This window comes from Zosterops lateralis, assembly GCF_965231275.1.
Source record: "Zosterops lateralis genome assembly, chromosome: Z".
NCBI classification, from domain to species: domain Eukaryota; kingdom Metazoa; phylum Chordata; class Aves; order Passeriformes; family Zosteropidae; genus Zosterops; species Zosterops lateralis.
In genome coordinates, this window is record NC_139800.1 from 80,236,523 (window position 1) to 80,254,708 (window position 18,186).

Sequence of the window (18,186 nt, forward strand, 5' to 3'; positions counted from 1 at the left end):
TCATGAAAGGGAAATCTCTGCATCCCCAGGAATTAGGGTGAGGTGGGCTTGGCTCATTCTCATGCCAGCAGCAGCACCATGACCAGCTGTGGCTGTTTGGTTCTCTTTTTATTGCTGGCAAACAGCATAAAGCAAACAGGGCTCACCTGTGCAGGCCTAGGCAACAGAGAACAGGTTCCTGCCCCAAAGAGCCTGTCCATGAACCATGAAGCTGGCCTGGCCATCTCAGCAATGTCACTGTACCATGACCGTGGGGAAAGCTGTTGGCTGCAGCTCACAGCCTGTGCTGCTCCTGTGCAGGTGGAACAGCCATCCTGCAGCTTCCTCCAGCATGCCTTGTTTGTCCCCTGGGGCATTCCACCTGCTCCTGGCTCGTGGGAGAGGTTCCCTGTCCATGTCCCTTCTCAGCAGTTCTGGAGCTGGGAGATGCTGCTGAGGAGCAGATGGGAAACAGCACAGTGGCCTCATCGAGCAAGGCTTGGACTCCACCACCAAACCTCACCCGTGCTCCCCTCCTGTGGGTCCTGATGGAGACAGAGTGGAGTGGGGGATGAGCCCACGTGTTGGGATCTGTCCAGATCCCAGGATGAGGAGGGGACTGGGGCTGTAGGGTGCTTCTCCTGACACAGGGGAATTTGGAGGAGCTGTGCCTAGTCCTGGAACATCCTTGGGGGGCTCAGGCAGCCAAATCTCCTTCCACCTCTCCATCCCCCAGAAAGTAGGGCACCCATTTGTGAGTACCGAAGAAGGTTGAGTGGAGGGGATGTGGCCTCAGTGCTCAGTGCCCCCGGCACAAAAATAACTCCAAGTAACCCAGTTTCAGATGAAGTTCTTTTTTACTGATCCTCCTCCTCAATGAACTGCTGAAAGGGAGGATGGTGTATTAGCTTTGTTTAGGATCTGTAGGGATTTGGATGTCATCAAGGCTTTCCTGAGTATCCTTCTCACGGGAAATGAGCCAGGGAGAGGGTGAGAAGGGCTGTTCTGAAGACATTAAAATGAGTTAACAGGTGTGAGGTGTGGGGGGTCATGTGGGTGATGGCTGAGGCACAGGGGTGGGTGATGATCCACCTTGAAGAGCACAGTTCTGAGAAGGTCAAGCATGGAGTGTTTGTGCAGCCCTGGGTGCTGTGAGAGGAGTGGGCTGGGTGCTGAGCCCTACCAGGGGTGTCTGTGGGGGTGACGGTGGCAGCTGGTCCTGCCAAAACAGGCACAAGCTGGGGGAACCCAGGAAGGCACTGTGAAAGGCTCAGGCAGTGGCAGCAAGGGCAGCAGTGGTGGAGGTGTGGGGGTTGTAAGATCTGTGCACCAAATTTGGTGCATTTCATGTCAAAACTGGTATATTAAGGGGTTGGATTCAGCCTCATCCTGTTCATAGATCCCTGATGACTCCAAAGGGCTATTCCTATAGGAATGCAGAAAGTAACCCCTTGCAGGATGATAAATAAAAGCCATGGGTTGGTTTCCCATGTGGGCTGCCTGTGAGTCTATAAGCTGCACCTCTCTGTTGTGTGCTGAGTCCAGTTTGGTTTGGAACAGCCTGAAGAATGTCAGACAAATCCTGATCCAGTAGATGTATTCAAACTTGACAAGAAAAGTGATGATTCTTGGCTTGTCTGCCAAATGGGGCAGTGAAAAAAAGCTGTGGCCTGGAGCTGCACAGGCTGCTCCCTGAGTGAGTGCAGATCAGTCTGAAGTACGGGTGACTGACCATAAGTAACTTCTGAATTTTCTGCATCTCCCCAAAAACCCATAGCTGCACAAGACCCCCTGGACAGGGAGTTGCTGGTCCCAGTTCCCTTCTGGCTGGATGGAGATACATATCAGGGGTCAGGGTGGCATCAGACTCACCTGTGGAGCAGCAGCTCCCCAGCCCCAATATCAGTACCCTGGAGACAACAGACCTGGTATTAACAGACCTGACTGGTATTAATGGGTTGCACAAAATATAATTCAGTCCCCAAAAGGTCTGTACAGCATCATGGTTATAAGGGGACTGCCAGGTGAGTATTGTGGCAGAAGGATCAAACAGTGGGATTGGTGGTCTGGGAGAAAACCCACCAAAAGCCATGCAATAGATGGATTGACATTTCAAAAACAAGAACCAAACTCTCCAGGCTGCCCTTGCAGAGAGCCAAAAGAGCCCAGCCCTTGTCTCTGTTGGTACCCAGCACCCACATTCTTTTTCTCTGGTGTTTCAGGCAAACAGAAGTACCTCTGTGCCAGCCGGAATGACTGCACCATCGACAAGTTCCGGAGGAAAAACTGTCCCTCCTGCCGCCTGCGGAAGTGCTACGAGGCCGGGATGACTCTGGGAGGTATGGCCAGGGTCCCCTCTTGGGTCCTCTCTTGGGTCCTCTCTTGGGTCCCCTCCTGGGTCCCCTCCTGAGTCCCCTCCTGGGTCCCTGCACCTCACCTGGGGCATGACCAGTCAGTAAGTGGCTGGAAAATGAGGCTGATGGAGTGTGGTAAAATGCTCAGGAAACGTCTTCAGGGTTTTAAGACTTTGAAACTGTGAATTTCAATAGCTTTTGTTTGTGTTTCAGGAAGCACACTTTTCCCTGGTTTCAAACCTTGTTAATCTGAAAAAACACCCCATGTAAATAGCAATGTGAATTGCTTCTGGCTCCTGGAGCCTCAGAGCAGAGGTGTTTTGATGGGATTATTCCAAGGCAGGAACGACAATTTCTTGGTGAAATTACAACCTCAGTGTTTTCCTTTGCTTCTCCTGTGTCCCTGGTGAGGGTTCTTGTTACAGTTTGTCTCTGTTCCCAAATATGTAGCCCTACCAAAACTGACAGAGTGCCAATATCTAAAATCTGAGGTTTTCTGCTCATAGTCTATAAGCTAGTGTTGATTACTGGATGTCTCCTTGTTGAGTTTATTTGGTGAGGCGTGTGGTGAGGCTCTGGCACAAGGTGCCCAGAGAAGCTCTGCTTATTCCATCCCTGGAAGTTTCCAAGGCCAAGCTGGACAGGGCTTGGAGCAAGCTGGGATAATGGAAGGTGTCCCTGCCCATAGCAGGGAGTGATCTTTAAGGTCCCTCCCAACCCAAACCACCCTGTGGTTCTGTGATGTTACAGTGAGGAGGAAAATACCCTGGAAAAGGGGGCTGACAGACCTGCTCCTGCTGGGAAACCCTGGGTTGAGGAGGCTTCTGGGGCTGCAGGGAGGAGCCCCAGCAGTGCCAGGCACAGCACAGGGGGACAGGGGCAGCCCAGGCTGGCTGGCCGTGTCAGCATTTTGGGTTAAATCCTGATCCCACTGCTGGGATGGGATGGGCTGAGGTTCCAGAACTGCTGAGCTGCAAAAACGCTGTCTTGAAGGGCTTATTACTGAAGTGGCTCTGATTTGTGGCTCACCGAGGAGCAGAGGGTTTAGTTTAATTTCTCTCCAAAGGTCCCCAAAGGCAGCGCAATCCTAACTGCCTTTTCTTAGCTTATTTTTAAGTGCTTTTTTCTGGTGAAGTTCCCTTAAGTAGGAGAAGACATACATCAGTGCAGCCCTCTCCTGCAGGACACACTGACAAAATCAATGCTAATGCGGCTACCCCGCTCCCTTCTTTTTTCTTCAGCTCTTCGGGTCACCCTGACCTGTTCTGCCTGGTCTATTTTACATTTGGTTTGGATGTCGGCTTAAAGGCAATTGTTACGAACAGGCAAGCTTGTGGTTGCCCACAGTAACCTCTCCCACAGTGGAGGCAGGGCATTTGAAATCACTCCCGAGCTCCCTCCAGTTGTTTTTAACTGGTGGTTAATTACAGTCACTGATGGGGTACATCCCGGGAGCCTGCGGCTCTCCTGGGGGAGGAGGAGGAGGTGACACACTGAATGCCTTCTGCAGGCTCTGCTCTGGAACAGGATGGCAACGTGTTGAAGCACTTCACTATTGATTGAGATCACAGTGACCTGCAAGCTGGTATCCACTAACCAGGATCTTCTCTCGGTAGAGAGGGAAAAGACACTGTAGAGAGGGAAGAAAAAAAACAACAAAACAACAAACAAACAAACAAAAACCCCCAAAAAACCCACAAAAAAACCCCAAAAACCAAAAAAACAAAAACAAAACAAACAAACAAAACAAAACAAACAAAAAAACCCCCAACAAAACAAAACAAAACAAAACCCCACAAGCCAAAAAAGAGCAAAAAAACCCGGTGATAATGCTGTAATGCTGTTTTAGTGTGTTGGGTCCTGCTAGTGTGCTGGTCTGTGCCCACCATCCCACTGTGCCTGTGCCTGCTGCTGGGGAAGATGCTGCAGGGATCCTGCCAGCTCTGAGCCTGGGAAATGTCCTGGTACTGACACAGCTGCAGGGGTTCTGCCAGTGCCGAGCCCGGGAAATATCCTGGTATGGGCATGGCTGTGGGAATCCTGCCAGCCCTGACCCTAGGAAATATCCTGGTTTGGACACAGCTGCAGGGATTCTGCCAGCTCTGAGCCTGGGAAATGTCCTGGTACAGGCATGGCTGTGGGAATCCTGCCAGCCCTAGCCTGGGAAACATGTGAGGTGCCAGGGGCTGTTCCTGTGGGGAACTCCAAGCTCCACAGTGCCCACAGCCAGAGCTGGCAGCCACCTGAGCTGTGACTGTGTGGGTCCTGGCTGCAACAAAACCTCAAAACGTGTAATTCCTTTCATTTTGTTTATAGTAGGGCTACAAAACTCCTGTAGTAACATGCAAAAGCTTGTGAAAGCCCAGTCTTGAGGCATAGCTGTGTTTAGTCCTAATTCAGGTTCAGCTGGGAGCAGAGCAGAGCTCACGTCTCACCAGCACAGTGGGTATTGATGTGAGCAATTCCAGTCAGGGGGAATCTGACACAGTTTTTGCAGAGCTGTTGCAGTAGTTGCAATCAGTGTTATGCTGGGTGCATCTGATTTTTCATCTTGTCTGAACTTGACTTACAGCAATTGTATCTTTATTAGAACTTGGTTTGCTTGATTAAAAACCCTAATTTTATTGATTTTCTGTTCCCACAGTGGGTATTTGTCACCTGTGACTCAATAACCCTTTTGCCTCCTACACAGCTACTAAAGTGGCATTCATTACCTCCTTGCTCCAAGGTGTGTTGTCAAATCTTTAGTGTCTACATGGCTTCTGCAGTTTGCCAACTCCTATCAGCCCTCGTCTGCTGATCTCAGTCCGTCTGTTCAGTGAATATTCTTAGTGTTCATCCCTATTTTCCAACCCCTACACTGCCATACGGGCTGGTTAAGTAAAAAGGTTTAAATCTGGTTTTAGGGTGAATGTAGCAATGAGCCACCCTTATAAGAAACAAAGCTGTTTGATGTTGTTTCAACATTTATAATTGCCTTTGAGATGTATCACTAGGGGGTTTGCAATCATTCAGCAATAATATCTGCTGTTACATCCTTCAAGTTCTTTTCATTCATGTGGACCTGTCTGACTCAAATCTCTTAAATGTGTCTGCCATAAACAATGATGTTATTATTATCAACTGAAATTGTTGAGCCAGACGAGTTTGTTGGCTTGACAGGTTCAGGTTTTGACAAGCCTTGTGTGAAATTCTTAAAAACTGCAAAGGGCAGCAGGATATAAATCAAGTCCTGTCCAGCTCCTCAGTGTCTTGCTGGCAGCTCAGCTTGACTTGTGCTGCCAGGGACTGCAGGATCTCTCCATTGTCGCCAATTCCAGAGCAGCTTCTTCCAGGTCTCCATAACTTCCCTGAGTCCTGGCATCATGAAAGTCAGTGCTGGAGCCCAGAGTGCTCCTTCCTCAGAGCTTTAGAAGTGCCTGTAAGGGAGATGCTTAAAAAGTGCATCACTTTGGCCATCGCTCTGAGTGTGCTCCAGGCGGTTCTTACTCTGGCAAACATTTTATTGTGATATATAACTGTGTCCTTTAAGCTTTTTTCCAGATCCATCCAGTACTTCCCCAGAGACTCCCAGGTCAGCTTGCAGGGCTTGGGGCAATGCTGTGCTGCAGCTGTACCTCAAGGCTCCCTGGACCCCTTGTCCCTGCTGACAGCCAAGCAGGAACATCCCAATGTTGGTCACATGTCCTAAGGTTCCTCCCACTTTGGTTCAAAGATGTGCAGTGTAGATTTCTGCCCAGGCTAGCTCATCCTAGAGTAAGAAACATTACAGGTGTCTTTAATTCCAGTTTTTAAATTTTTGTTTATGTAACCTGCTGGGTAGGAACGACCACCACAAAGGAGTGTGGCACAGGTGATTGAGTGGAAGGCAGTCTTTACCTCTGAAGGTTTTCTCCACCTGGTAATGTCAGCTGACCTGTGGGACAGCTGCTCCTGGAATGCACAAACCCAAGGCCTGTCTGATACCCCAGATTATCACCCACTCTTCCACAGGAGTCTGATTTGTGGCTGCAGTCTCCGAGCCAGCACAGTAGGTACTTGCTGTTTACTCACTTCAGACAGGATCTTTTCATACTACATAATTAAATATTAAGGAAAAAAACCCAAACATTTAAACCAAACCATGTGTGTGTTTTGTACGTGTGGGTTTGGCTTCACTCACACACGTGGCCTGGGGCACTGGTTATTTCTAAATCCTGTCACAGGCTGCCCAAGGCAGTGGTGGAGTCACCATCCCTGGGGGATTTAACAGATGTGTGGGTGTGGCACTTGGGGACATGGGTTAGTGGTGGCCTTGGCAGTGCTGTGACTTGGGAGGTAAGGGAGAGGAGGCTGTATCAAATGAATGGCTGATGGTTAGAGGCCATCACACTGTGCTGCAGCACTGTTTTCCTCTCACTCTGCCTTATTTTTATTAATCCTTTCTCCTCCCTTTTTACGGGTAAGTCAGTCTTCATTGCCTGTACAGCAGATCATCCGGAGTACAACACTTAAAGATCAACTTTTGGATTTAATTTACAGAGCTGCACTTTGGCTTGACATGTTTATGCTTTGCTGCTTATTTTTCTGATTACAGCTGAAAGGAAATTCGAGATCAGTATCATATAATGAAGGAGCCAAAACCCCAAGGACAACTGGTTTCATGTTGTATTCGCTGCTGAAGGAAGCCATGGGCTTTTGTTATCCATTTAGTCAGGGTTTGGATTTGGTGAGGGGTGGCAGTAGCAGGCCACCTGTGCTGAGCAATGTCATGCTGGTATCAGTGAGGGGAACATGGACTCTGCAAGACCTGTGGCATCACACCTCTGGAGTGCTGGTATGCCTTGCAGGCAGATCAGCAGCTGTGGTTAAGAGCCAGGTGTGTGGGGAAAACACCATTTTGTGTTGGGCACAGGCACAGGCACTGGCTGGTGTGGTCTCCCCACAACCTGCCTGCACTGCTGATGGGGCTCGTGAGGCTGCACAGCAGAGTGAGCCCACCCAGCTTGGGTCTGCTCCCCCTCAAGTCTCTCCAGTTGGGGCAGCTGACAGACTCCAGGGAAACAGCCCTGGAACCACCTGCTGGCTTCTGAGATGTGTTTTCTGTAATGCATGTGTGGTGTGTTTGGGAGAGCCTGGCTGTGGGGCAGCAGGCATTGCAGGGAGAAGGCTTTTTTCTCAGCTGTGTCACGCTTTTACCCTGGTCTAGGATGGAATAATCCCACTTGGATTGTGGGATGTGCACAAGTGCAATTTTTTTTTTTCTGTGGAACGTGACCGTGCACTGAGTTTATCATCTTGTGTTGCTCCTCTTTTTGATTGCATATGAACAGTTGTTTGAGTCGAGTCAAAACCTCTTCTCTCTCTTCCCTCAGTTTCTAAGTGGGAGTTAGAGAGTGGTCGTGGCTGAGGGTGTAAATGAAGTTTGTTCCTTTCTTTGTCAGAATAACAGTGAAATGGATTTTGTCACGCACTGTGTTCTCCTCTCACCTTTGGGCAAGAACTGCAATGCCAGGGCACTCCTTGGACAGTGCCCACTGAGGGAGAAGCTGCTGCTGGTCATCACTTTTCCTTTCCTTGTAGGAATGATGGCGCCAAGAAGCCCTGACTTTTTTTTTTATTATTTTAGATATATTTTTAAGTATCACACTAAACTCTACCTTTCCCACAGCCCGCAAGCTGAAGAAACTGGGTAATCTGAAGGCACAGGACGAGGTGGAGGGAGCCAGCTCATCCAGCCCCACAGAGGAGCAAGCTCCCAAGCTGGTGATGACACGCATTGATGGCTACGAGTGCCAGCCCATCTTCCTCAACGTCCTGGAGGCCATCGAGCCCGGGGTGGTGTGTGCTGGCCACGACAACAGCCAGCCTGACTCCTTCTCCAACCTGCTGACCAGCCTGAATGAGCTGGGGGAGAGGCAGCTGGTCTACGTGGTCAAATGGGCCAAGGCCCTGCCAGGTGAGAAGGGAGAGCAAACAGATCCCCTCCAAGTTCCAAAGCCCATCTGCACTGCTGGGGGCAGGTGCAAAGGGGGTGGTGTGTGATGGGTGTCCCATCACACAGCTCCTGGGGGACCATCTCCATGGGCAGTGAGTGTGTCCTCTGCCTGGGAAGCAGCCTGTGGCAGCGTGGGACTTGTCTCTAGAGGGGCTGACGATGGGAGAGGGAACTGAGGGGTGATGGGATGTGTTGGAGCTTAAACTCTGAGTTCAGATAGCCCCTGGCCAGTGATACTATGTGGGCACAGGGCACCTCCCCCCATGGCAGGGCTGCAGCTGGTCTGGGCTCAGTGTCCTGCTCTTTTCCCCCTCTCTCCATGGAGGTTTTGCTCCACCTTCCTGCAGAGCTGCCCTCTAGACAAGGATTAGCTGTGTCCCAGGACCCACCTGAAATGATGGAAAAGGGCAAATTGCAACATGGCAGAAGTGCAATGCAGAATCCCAAAGGACTCTTCCTGGCAGTCACTCAGGTTGCCCATGTGATAACCTGTGGGATATATTTATGACGCCTTCAGAGATGTAATGAGGGTCAGGAATTTTCCAGATGCTGGTCAGCAGGTGCAGTAAATGGAGCATCCTGGTGACTGATGTGTTTATTGAGCTGGATTTGCAAGGTGTCACTGCAAGGTTGGTGACATGCTGCCTGTTCCATGTTGTAATCCTGGAACTGAGCAAGTGGGATGGCAGAGGGCTGAGCTCAGTCTGGGCAGAGCAGGACCCAGCTCACCTCCCAGCATCCCAGAGACTGGGGCAGGGGCCAGTTCCTGCTACCTGCTCCATTCTGGTCCCACTCCTCAGGGGACACCACAGAAAAGAGGGATCCCACTCCTCGTTTGTGTGGGGTGATACAAGCCAGAGGAGGAGACTGAGGCACAGAAAATTTGCCACTCTCTGACAAACCCTGGTGATGAACTTCGGTCAGACGTCCGACATTCCCAGGAGTTTGGCAGCCCCCTAGACTGGTGCTCCCAGTGGGATATTGGTCTGAATACCCTTAAATGCAGAGTAGCCCATTCTGTTTCTGCTGTTCTTGAGCCACCTGGCTTGTAAAACCAGGGACAAATCCTGCTTCCTTTTTGGCTTATCTACACCAGACATCAAGATCAGACACAGAGAGACCACAAAAGCCACCACCTGGCATCCGGGGCTGAGGCTCTACCACTGCAGTAGTGCTGATGGAAAGGGAGAGTGCTTTGGAAAATGTTTTCCATCATAAACACTCCCTTATCAGAGGGTTTTACTCTCCTGAACTGCCTGACCCCTCAGAGTGCAATAGTGTCAGCTGCTGCCCTGCTGCCCCCCAGGGAAGCACTGACTTTGCCAGGCTGGCATCTGGGCAAGGTTCATTCTCCAGCTTGTTTGCCTTGAAGAGCTCTTTAAACCACAGAGATCCTTGCCTCAATGGGTTGTAATTATACACTGGAGCTGTTAAAATGCTCTAATATTTGATTGAAATAATGCATGATTGCCTTGAAATTCAATTATATTTGCCTATTTACAAGTACGTTGAAAAAAAGAGCGTTGGAGGTGGTGTAAGCATGCCTGGGGTTTAACTCTGGGCTGCCATCTGGGAATGGTAATTTGAATTAGTTGCTATTTTTGTTTCTCTTGCAATGTAGCTGAGGTTTCCACACTCATTCCCATAGTCACTAGATCCATGCAGTGTGTATGGGACAGAAACTGTAGCACCTGTAACCATGGTGGGAGGCCTCGGGGCTGCCTGCTGGCTCTGGGTGCAACATTAAAATCCAGTTTCTTAAATTTGGAGAAGTCCTAATGGGACTTTCTCCCCTCCTCATGTCCAAAGTCACATATCTTCCCTTCTAGGTGCAAGTTTGTGCTCATCTATTCTTGATTCCCAGTCAAGGTGGGAGCTCCATGTCATGACCCATATCCTGGGACAAATGCTGAGCTTAGGCTGTGGACTGACCACCTTGTCCTAAGAGAAGTGCTGGAGGAGAGCTGGAGTTTGCATGGAAACAGCCCTGGAAAACTGCAGGAACCCAACAGTAATTCATAGTATCCCTCCCTCATTGTTTATTAGGATTTCGCAACCTGCATGTGGATGACCAGATGTCAATAATCCAGTACTCTTGGATGGGGCTGATGGTGTTTGCCATGGGGTGGAGATCCTTCACCAACGTCAATTCCAGGATGCTTTACTTCGCTCCAGACCTGGTCTTCAATGAGTAAGTGGGAAACAGCAACAGCCTAACACTGAGCTTTGGATCAGCCCAGGTGACAAATTGCACTTACAGCAGTGCAGCCCAGCCCAGCCTGGCTGTGCCCAGCCTGCTCCCCACTGCCACCACCCATGGTGGCCTCCAGGAGCAGTGAGAGCACTGTGATGCCTCTCCGGGTCCTTCTGCCCAGTCTCTCAGCCTTGCTTGGGCTGACACCCACCAGCACAGCAGCAGAAGCTGGTGTGGAGTGAGGAGCTGCTCTACTTATGCCTTTCTGCTACAGTGTTAGAATTCCAGTTTTCAGCTCTGTTGGGCAGCTTGAGTGAGCAGAGACAGAGATAAAATGTACTGTAAGGTCCTGGTGGGCTCTCCTGGCTGTACCACCAGCTTAGAGCTGGGGAGGGTTTGCTGGCATTCAGATAGAAGAGCCTGAACCCAATAACCAAGCACAGCAGCAGGCAAACCCCCACCTGCCTGGGAGCTCCAGCTCGGCCTCATATCCCTCTCAGACAGAAAAGTTTGGGAAATCATTGCAGTTGCTCTTCAGACAAACGCTGCAAGTTCCTTGTAGCCATCTGTGTCGTGGGGATCACACACAGTACTTTGGAAAATGCTCCACTCCTGCATGTGGCATCCCTGGGACAGAGCTGGGCCCTTGGCAGCAGGGTGTGCCGGGCAAGGGGGGTTTGCTGGGTCAGGGAGTGTCCTCCCCATCACACACGTGCACTTTGATCTCCGTGCCATCTATACCCATCTCACCCTGCCAGGTACCGCATGCACAAATCCAGGATGTACAGCCAGTGCATCAGGATGCGGCACCTCTCCCAGGAGTTTGGGTGGCTTCAGATCACACCCCAGGAGTTCCTCTGCATGAAGGCTCTTCTCTTCTTCAGTATTAGTGAGTATCCACACCCTTCCCTCCACAGAGGTCTGGCACCTGCTGCTGCATCGCCCTTGAGGCATCTTGTGCTTTTCCCTGTGCCTGGACTTTCACCTACCAGGAGGCGGCTGGGGATGTTCCCTGCTTCAGTCTGCCTCCTGCTCTCGTGTTGTTGTCACTCTCTGGGTTCCTCTCACTGTTTCCTTCCCATCCCACCCAGTTCCAGTGGATGGCCTGAAGAACCAGAAGCTCTTTGATGAGCTCCGCATGAATTACATTAAGGAACTTGACCGCATCATTGCCTGCAAGAGGAAGAACCCCACCTCCTGCTCCCGGAGGTTTTACCAGCTCACCAAGGTCCTGGATTCTGTGCATCCGGTAAGAGAGGACAAGGAAATGTCCATCTATACACATAATGTCCATCTAAATGCATAAGAAACAATATTCTCACTTTGCACAGTGAGAATGATCATTCCCTGGAGGAGTTCAGAGGCAGCTGGAGAGAGCACTAGATAGTCTTATCCAGGCTTCCTTTTCCCAGGGAAGGTGGGATCTCTGTCGTGTGTCTTCCCAGAGAAAGCACTGCCCAGAGACTTGTTTAACCAGCTCTCTTCCTTCCCCAGATTGCCAAGGACCTGCATCAGTTTACATTTGATCTCCTAATCAAGGCACACATGGTGAGCGTGGACTACCCAGAAATGATGGCCGAGATCATCTCTGTGCAGGTTCCCAAGATCCTGTCTGGAAAAGTCAAGCCTATCTACTTCCACGCACAGTGATCTTTCTTCAGAGGGACCCCCGTGCTGCCACCCCCATTCCAGCCATCTCCTGCCTGTTACTTCTGCATTACTGTCCTGCAGTGCCTTGGAGAATCCCTCTGTGGTGGTGGCCAAGGGGACAGGCAGTGACAGACCTGCTGGGATTCCTGAGATTACTATTTTCCTGAGGTACCTCTGAACTGAACAGCCTCTGCCTGTCTCCAGCTGCTCATGGTGCTGGACAGGGACTGGCGGGGGCAGTGGTACCACGCCTCAGTGTTCTCCTCTGTTTGTCACTGTGACTGCAGCAGCCCAGGGCCATGGGACAACAGGAGAAGTGCCAGTGATTGGTGGGTTTGTGGTGATTTTTATAAAAAACACAACACAAAGCAGGTTGCAGCTCCACATTTGGGTGTGGGTTATGTTGCCAGCCTCTTTCAGGACTTTTTTTTTTGTATTATGGTACTGGGAAGAAGATAAGTTCAAACATTGCAGAAGAGAAGGCGAGCAGAGCTGGGGGACAAGGCAAATTTGTGGCTGAGGAGTTCACAGGCCCTGTAGCCACTGTGGGATCTGCTCCAGTCAGCTCAGCCCTGGGACCTGCCTGTGCTGCTGAGACATGAGCGATGGGGAGGACAGGCTGCAGTGGAAGGCCTGTCAAGGAAGATCACTTTGGAAATCTCCCAGCGGTGGCTGGCTCCTGTTTTCCACCTGGGATATTTTTCCTCTGGCTTGTCCAGCTGGGTCTCGGTCTGCCCCGCAGAGCCCTGGGTGCTCAGCAGTCACATTCCTGTCCTTCCCAGCTGCTGCTCCCTGACAAAGCTGAACCCACCTCTGAAAGTGCCTGATGCCCTCGGACCTCACACCTGCCTGGCTCCCCTGGGCACCTGCAGCCCCTGCCCTGCACCTGCTCTGCTGCTGTCATGGTTCTGCAGACCTGGGATTCCAGCTATGCTCTCTCCTTTCATTTGTCCCAAATATTTTATCCCAACTCTTTTTTCCAATGCCAGCAGATGAGTGTTCTGGAGCCAAGACCAAAGCCAGGGTCTGTGGGACCTGTGGGACTCCTCTCTGAATTGTGTCCCTGGGGAGGTGGCAGTGGGAACTGGCTGATGCCACCATGGTATTCCATGGTATTTTGGGGGCATCAAGAGACCCTCTGCTCTGGGAAGCAGCACAGAGAGCTCCTGCTGATGGCAGTGGCTGATTGCAGCCCAGGAGGACACCATGGTGCACTCTCTGTCCCATTTACATGGTCCTGTATGTACCACACACCATCCCTTACACACCATCCCTTAAAGACCATCCTTTACACGCCATGCCATACACACCATCCCTTACACCACCCCCCCCCACCCACACAGCACCCCACACACCCCCCAGAAACACACCACCCCACACACACCATCTCCTTCACCCCTACACACCACCCCACACACCCAGCCTGTCCCCAGCACACACAGTGGCTAAGCCTACCTGCCCTGTGGTGTTTTAGTTCCCCTCTTCCTGCACATCCTGAGTACATCAAAACCCCCTGCTCAGACCCAGACAGGCTGTCAGTGACTGCACACACCCAGGCTGGTGCCAGGGTCACATGTGCCATCATGGGCTGTGACATGGTCTGGTGTTACCAACACAGACATCTGCAAGGGATCCTTGTGTTGGCACAGACAAACAGCAAACTCTGCACCCTCCCAGGGCAGTGAGCCCACCCAGAGCCCTGTGCCCACCCTGTGCCCAGCTCTCCAGGAAATGCCATCGTGGTGCAGCTGCTCCTTTACATACTTGGAGTAAAACAAACAATTTCGCTGTTACTTTCCAACATTTTGATGGGATTTTCATTATATGAAGGAGTGGGGGGGAAAGCCCCCTTTGAAGGGGAGGATCTTTCTTTGCAATGGTTTTTGTCCCTCTGCTAGATATGGCTCTGATCCTGCTCCTCCCTGAAATCCTCTCATGTAGGCAGCAACAGAATCCATAGGTGAACTTTCTGGCTGGTAGCCAGCAGGCTGCTGCTCTCAGAGGCTCCCCCACACCAGGGGGCTGCTGGTATTTTCAATGCTGGTGTGAGCTACAGATATTTGCAAATGAACCAGTAAAAAATTTCCAGCTGGTGCATTCCTGTCTTCTGGAAATTTCCCTGGCTCTTCACAGCAGAGCTCAGTGAGCAGATGAGTGGTGATTCTCAGATGATGTTATCATCTCAGGATGGCTCCAAGCAGTTGGAACAGCACTTTGGGAGAGCTTTGTGCTTCACACAGGCTCCTGTGAAGGTTTTGTTGGTTAATGAGCGTGGCAGTGTCCTGCTGGGTGTTCATCTGCTGGGAGACTGGAAAGAGGCCAAACCTAACAGGGATTTGCCCATCCCGTTTTGGTGGTGGGAGCACCATGTGAATGAGAAGTGGAGGAGCAGGGAAATGACACTGCCAGTGTATCACCTGTCCCATGTGTGTCACCTGATGTGAAGCTGCTCTGGACAGTGAGTGCCCAGGACAGAGGGGCAGTCAGGGGCATTGAGGTCATGTTCTCTGTCTCTTTAGTATCACAGTAAACTTCTGCAACTTGTTCATTCAAAAGCTGGGTTTCTACAATGTAAGTACCAGGAAATGTGGGAGCCAGGACTCGCAGCACCTGTGTGTATATTTGCTGGGGGAATTAATGCTATTTTCCATGTGGATTTTCATGAGCTGCTGCAGGAACTGGGGAAGAAGAGGCTTTAAGAAAGACCAAAGTCCAACTGCTGCCATTTATCTTTATGCTTTTTTGTTTTCTTCTGCATTTCCTTGTCTACTTTTACTTTAATAAAGCAAGGAGAATTTCACCGTGTTCACAGTCCCAAAGAAACTGTCCCTGAGGCTCTCCTTGGGCTGGCTGAGCCTTGGAGTGGGAACCCCCTGGGTGTCACAGCTGAGAGCCAACCATCTCCATGTTCCCCTGTGGATTCCCTGAGTCTGCTCTGGCTCACCTCAGAAGTGTTGGGGGTTCTGAGCTGGCTCAGTCTGGGTCATGGCTCAGCCCATCAGCTCCTGCCCAAGGCAGCAGGTGGAGGACAAGGGATACAGACATTGGCATCTCCCTGGGAGCAGTATTTGTGCATGGAAGGCCACCATTCCATAACAGAGGGTGTAGGATAAAGGATGCTGCCTTCAGTGAGGACAGGAGGGATGCTCCTTCAGCCCTGTTTCATGCCAGAAGCAGTGAGACAGATCAAATGGTGCAATGGTGTGCAGTATTCCCAGGGCAGGGATTACTGACCTGTGCCACCTGAGCCTGACAGGCTCCTGCCAGCACCCCCTGCCTCAGCAGCTCAGCAGGAGCAAGAGCTAGGACAGCAGGTCTCTGCTTGGAGAGGCTGTGGTTGAGTCTGGAGAATCGGCAGCATCCACATGCCCCTGCCAAAGTGTCCAAGAGGCCCTTTGTGCTTGGCTCAGGGAACGGGGTGCTCAGTGAGGGAGGTGAAGCTGGCAGGACCCTCCCTGCAGTACCACTCTTTGCTCTGGGCTGTGGGATTTCCACTGTGGTCTGTAGGGAATGCTGAAGGGGACCCGAGGTGTCACCTGCCTCCCAGCCAGCCCGAGAGCTGTTGCCCTCTCAGTCACCTCCCACCAGCAGCCAGCCCTGCAGTCCCCGTGGTGTCCCTCCCCTTGCTGAGCTCTTCCCCTGGATGTTTCAATAACATGATGTATGCTAAAATTATCTATCTCTATATAGAATAAAGGCATGGCCCATTTTCTATTGCTAAAGATACCTATTTAGTGACATGCTCTAAGAGTCCTCTCTGGTCGCCCACTGAGGTGCCGGATGCTCTGCAGGAGATGAGTCAGAACGTGCCAATTTAATGGAGACTTCTAATTATTTTTCTGGCTGGGTGCCACCCAGTTTGCAAAGGTCCCCTCTTTTGTGGCATGCACAGAGCACACGCTGGCATAGGCTGGGGTCCATATCAGCTTCTGCAGCTTTTCTGTGTCTTTTTGAGGTTAGACAAGGGACACTGTTTGCTTTCGGGGAACAACGGAGTGTCCTTTGTTTCTTCCCTCTTTGGCTTGCACAAAGCGTCCTCACACATTTGGGCAGAGTGCTGGGATTACAGAGAGTGGCTGTGGTGTCTTGGCCCCCTCGGGTGGGTCAGAGCCTCCCCTGCCCACTGGCTCCTGCTCCCTGTGCTCATTTCCCTTCAGCAGCAGAGGGACACTGTGCTTGTGACTCACAGATTAAATCTCTGCACCCACATAAGCCCTTAGCAAGTGGATAAAAGCTGCTCTCTGTGCCAGGTGTTTGGTGTTCTGTGGCAATTTTATGCTGTTTCTCTTTGTTAACATGTCTCTGTAATAATAAGAGTTCTCTATTTGATATATTTTACTTTTTTGTAATAAGCCAAAAATGCTCATTGCTGGTGCCTTTTTGCCTGAGGGGGGCCTCCCAGCCCGCAGCTGTGTTCCTGGGAGTTACAAAGGCCAGTGTCTGCAATTGCTCCTTCCAATGAGGGAAAGAGAGAAGCCAATGCCACAGCTTTGCCTGAAGAAAAAGAGCCTTGGAATGACAGAGAGACTTTGGGGTGTGGTGCTGGTTCTTTCCTGGGGCCTGGCTCCAAGGTGAGGGCTGAGCATGATACTGAGGACACCTTGGGGCTGTTTTGGTGGGACTGTGACCCTGGGGACCCACAAACCTTGTGATGCAGGTGCAGTGCACACAGCCTGGTCTGGCTCAGTTTGGAATTGCAGTGCTTTGCCCAAGTTATAGCATTACCTGAGGGTAAGTTCTCCCAGAGAAGGAATTGGGTGGATTGCTGACACAGTTGGGTTTTTTTTGTTGTTGTTGTTGTTTTGGTTTTTTTTTTTTTTTTTTTTTTTTTTTTTTTTTTTTTTTTTTTTTTTTTCAATTGGAACCGAATGCATTGGATAAGGAAGAGAGAGCCCCAGAGTGTTCTGGTACCATGGGGGCTGGACTGTGGTGACAGATGCTGCTGGGGCCAATGGGGTGCAGTGCAGGATGCCCTGGGGACAACTGCAGCTCACAAGTCCCCATGTGGGACTGAAGGATGTTTATTTATGTAACCAAAGACAGGGGTCTGCCTGGCACCCAGGTCAAGAAACCAATGACACCACGCTGGGGATAAATGAAAATTCTCATTTCTCTTTCAGCCACGCCTGGTGCCCACATGAGCCCCCAGCCCTCTGATGGAATGGCCCCTCACGCTTGGTGTTCAGCTCTTTTTGTAACCTGAAAATCTGCTGTTGTTCTGAGTCCAATAAATGCAGAATCTGGTTTGCTGGAGCTCTACCCTTTGCCTGCATTTGGCTTTTGTGTCAATTTTGTGCATGAAATCGCTGTGGGTGTGATGGCTGCCAGCAAGCAAAGGCGCTGGGAATCAGTGGGTTATTTGCCAGTAGATGAGGCTGTACATTGGGTCATTGTAGACTTTCTTTCACCGTCAGATCTCACTATTAATCACGTCTTAACTTGTAATTCAATTACATATCAATTGGCTAATCCTTTTGATATATTCCTCTTTAGGTCTTTTAAATTGAATTTCAGTTGATTAATGTATTTTTCGAAGCAAGGAGCTAATAAAGGTCAGTGTCCTCCTGCTCTTGTCATTGTTTTTGCCATCTTTATGAACAGTTGTAAATCCATTCTTCTGGAACGTCTTTATAAAATTGACCTATGCTCTCCAAGTAATAAAGAAGACGCTTATCAGCCACTTGTTAATTCAAGGCACAGATGTGAGTCCCGTCCAGGGCCAAGATTTGATTCACTGAGACAAAGCAAAGAGCCTGGAAAAAATAAAAGCAGCTCATTGGGCCACAAATAGCTGGCAATGCCTGCTGTATAATTGCACAGCAGCAGTCCACACACAGTGCCCCATGAGCTGAAGAACAGTGTGCCAAGAGGAAAAAGAAACCTTTGGTTTGTCATCCGCAAGGAACCTGATCCCATCCCTTGCTACGAGTCACAAAGAAAACTTAATGTGTTATTTTCAAAATTCACCCTTAATGCACACTGAGCAGGCCTCAGCTCCCTGGGGCTGGTGTGGTGTGTTGGGTACTTGCCAG

General features: G+C 50.5%; 1 protein-coding gene across 1 annotated transcript in view; it reads left to right on the forward strand.

The window, feature by feature from the left end:
• The window catches only part of LOC310923242 (androgen receptor-like), a gene marked incomplete at its 5' end in the record, with an annotated part of 38,766 nt that extends 23,030 nt beyond the window's left edge, over window positions 1-15,736 (forward strand). The window contains 6 exons of the mRNA XM_083884439.1: window positions 2,202-2,318; window positions 7,984-8,271; window positions 10,357-10,501; window positions 11,263-11,393; window positions 11,596-11,753; window positions 11,999-15,736. Of these exons, the coding sequence (XP_083740565.1) occupies window positions 2,202-2,318; window positions 7,984-8,271; window positions 10,357-10,501; window positions 11,263-11,393; window positions 11,596-11,753; window positions 11,999-12,154 (995 nt within the window). The 3' untranslated portion in view covers window positions 12,155-15,736. The remainder of the gene's footprint in view (window positions 1-2,201; window positions 2,319-7,983; window positions 8,272-10,356; window positions 10,502-11,262; window positions 11,394-11,595; window positions 11,754-11,998) is intronic.
• Window positions 15,737-18,186: the final 2,450 nt, after the last annotated feature.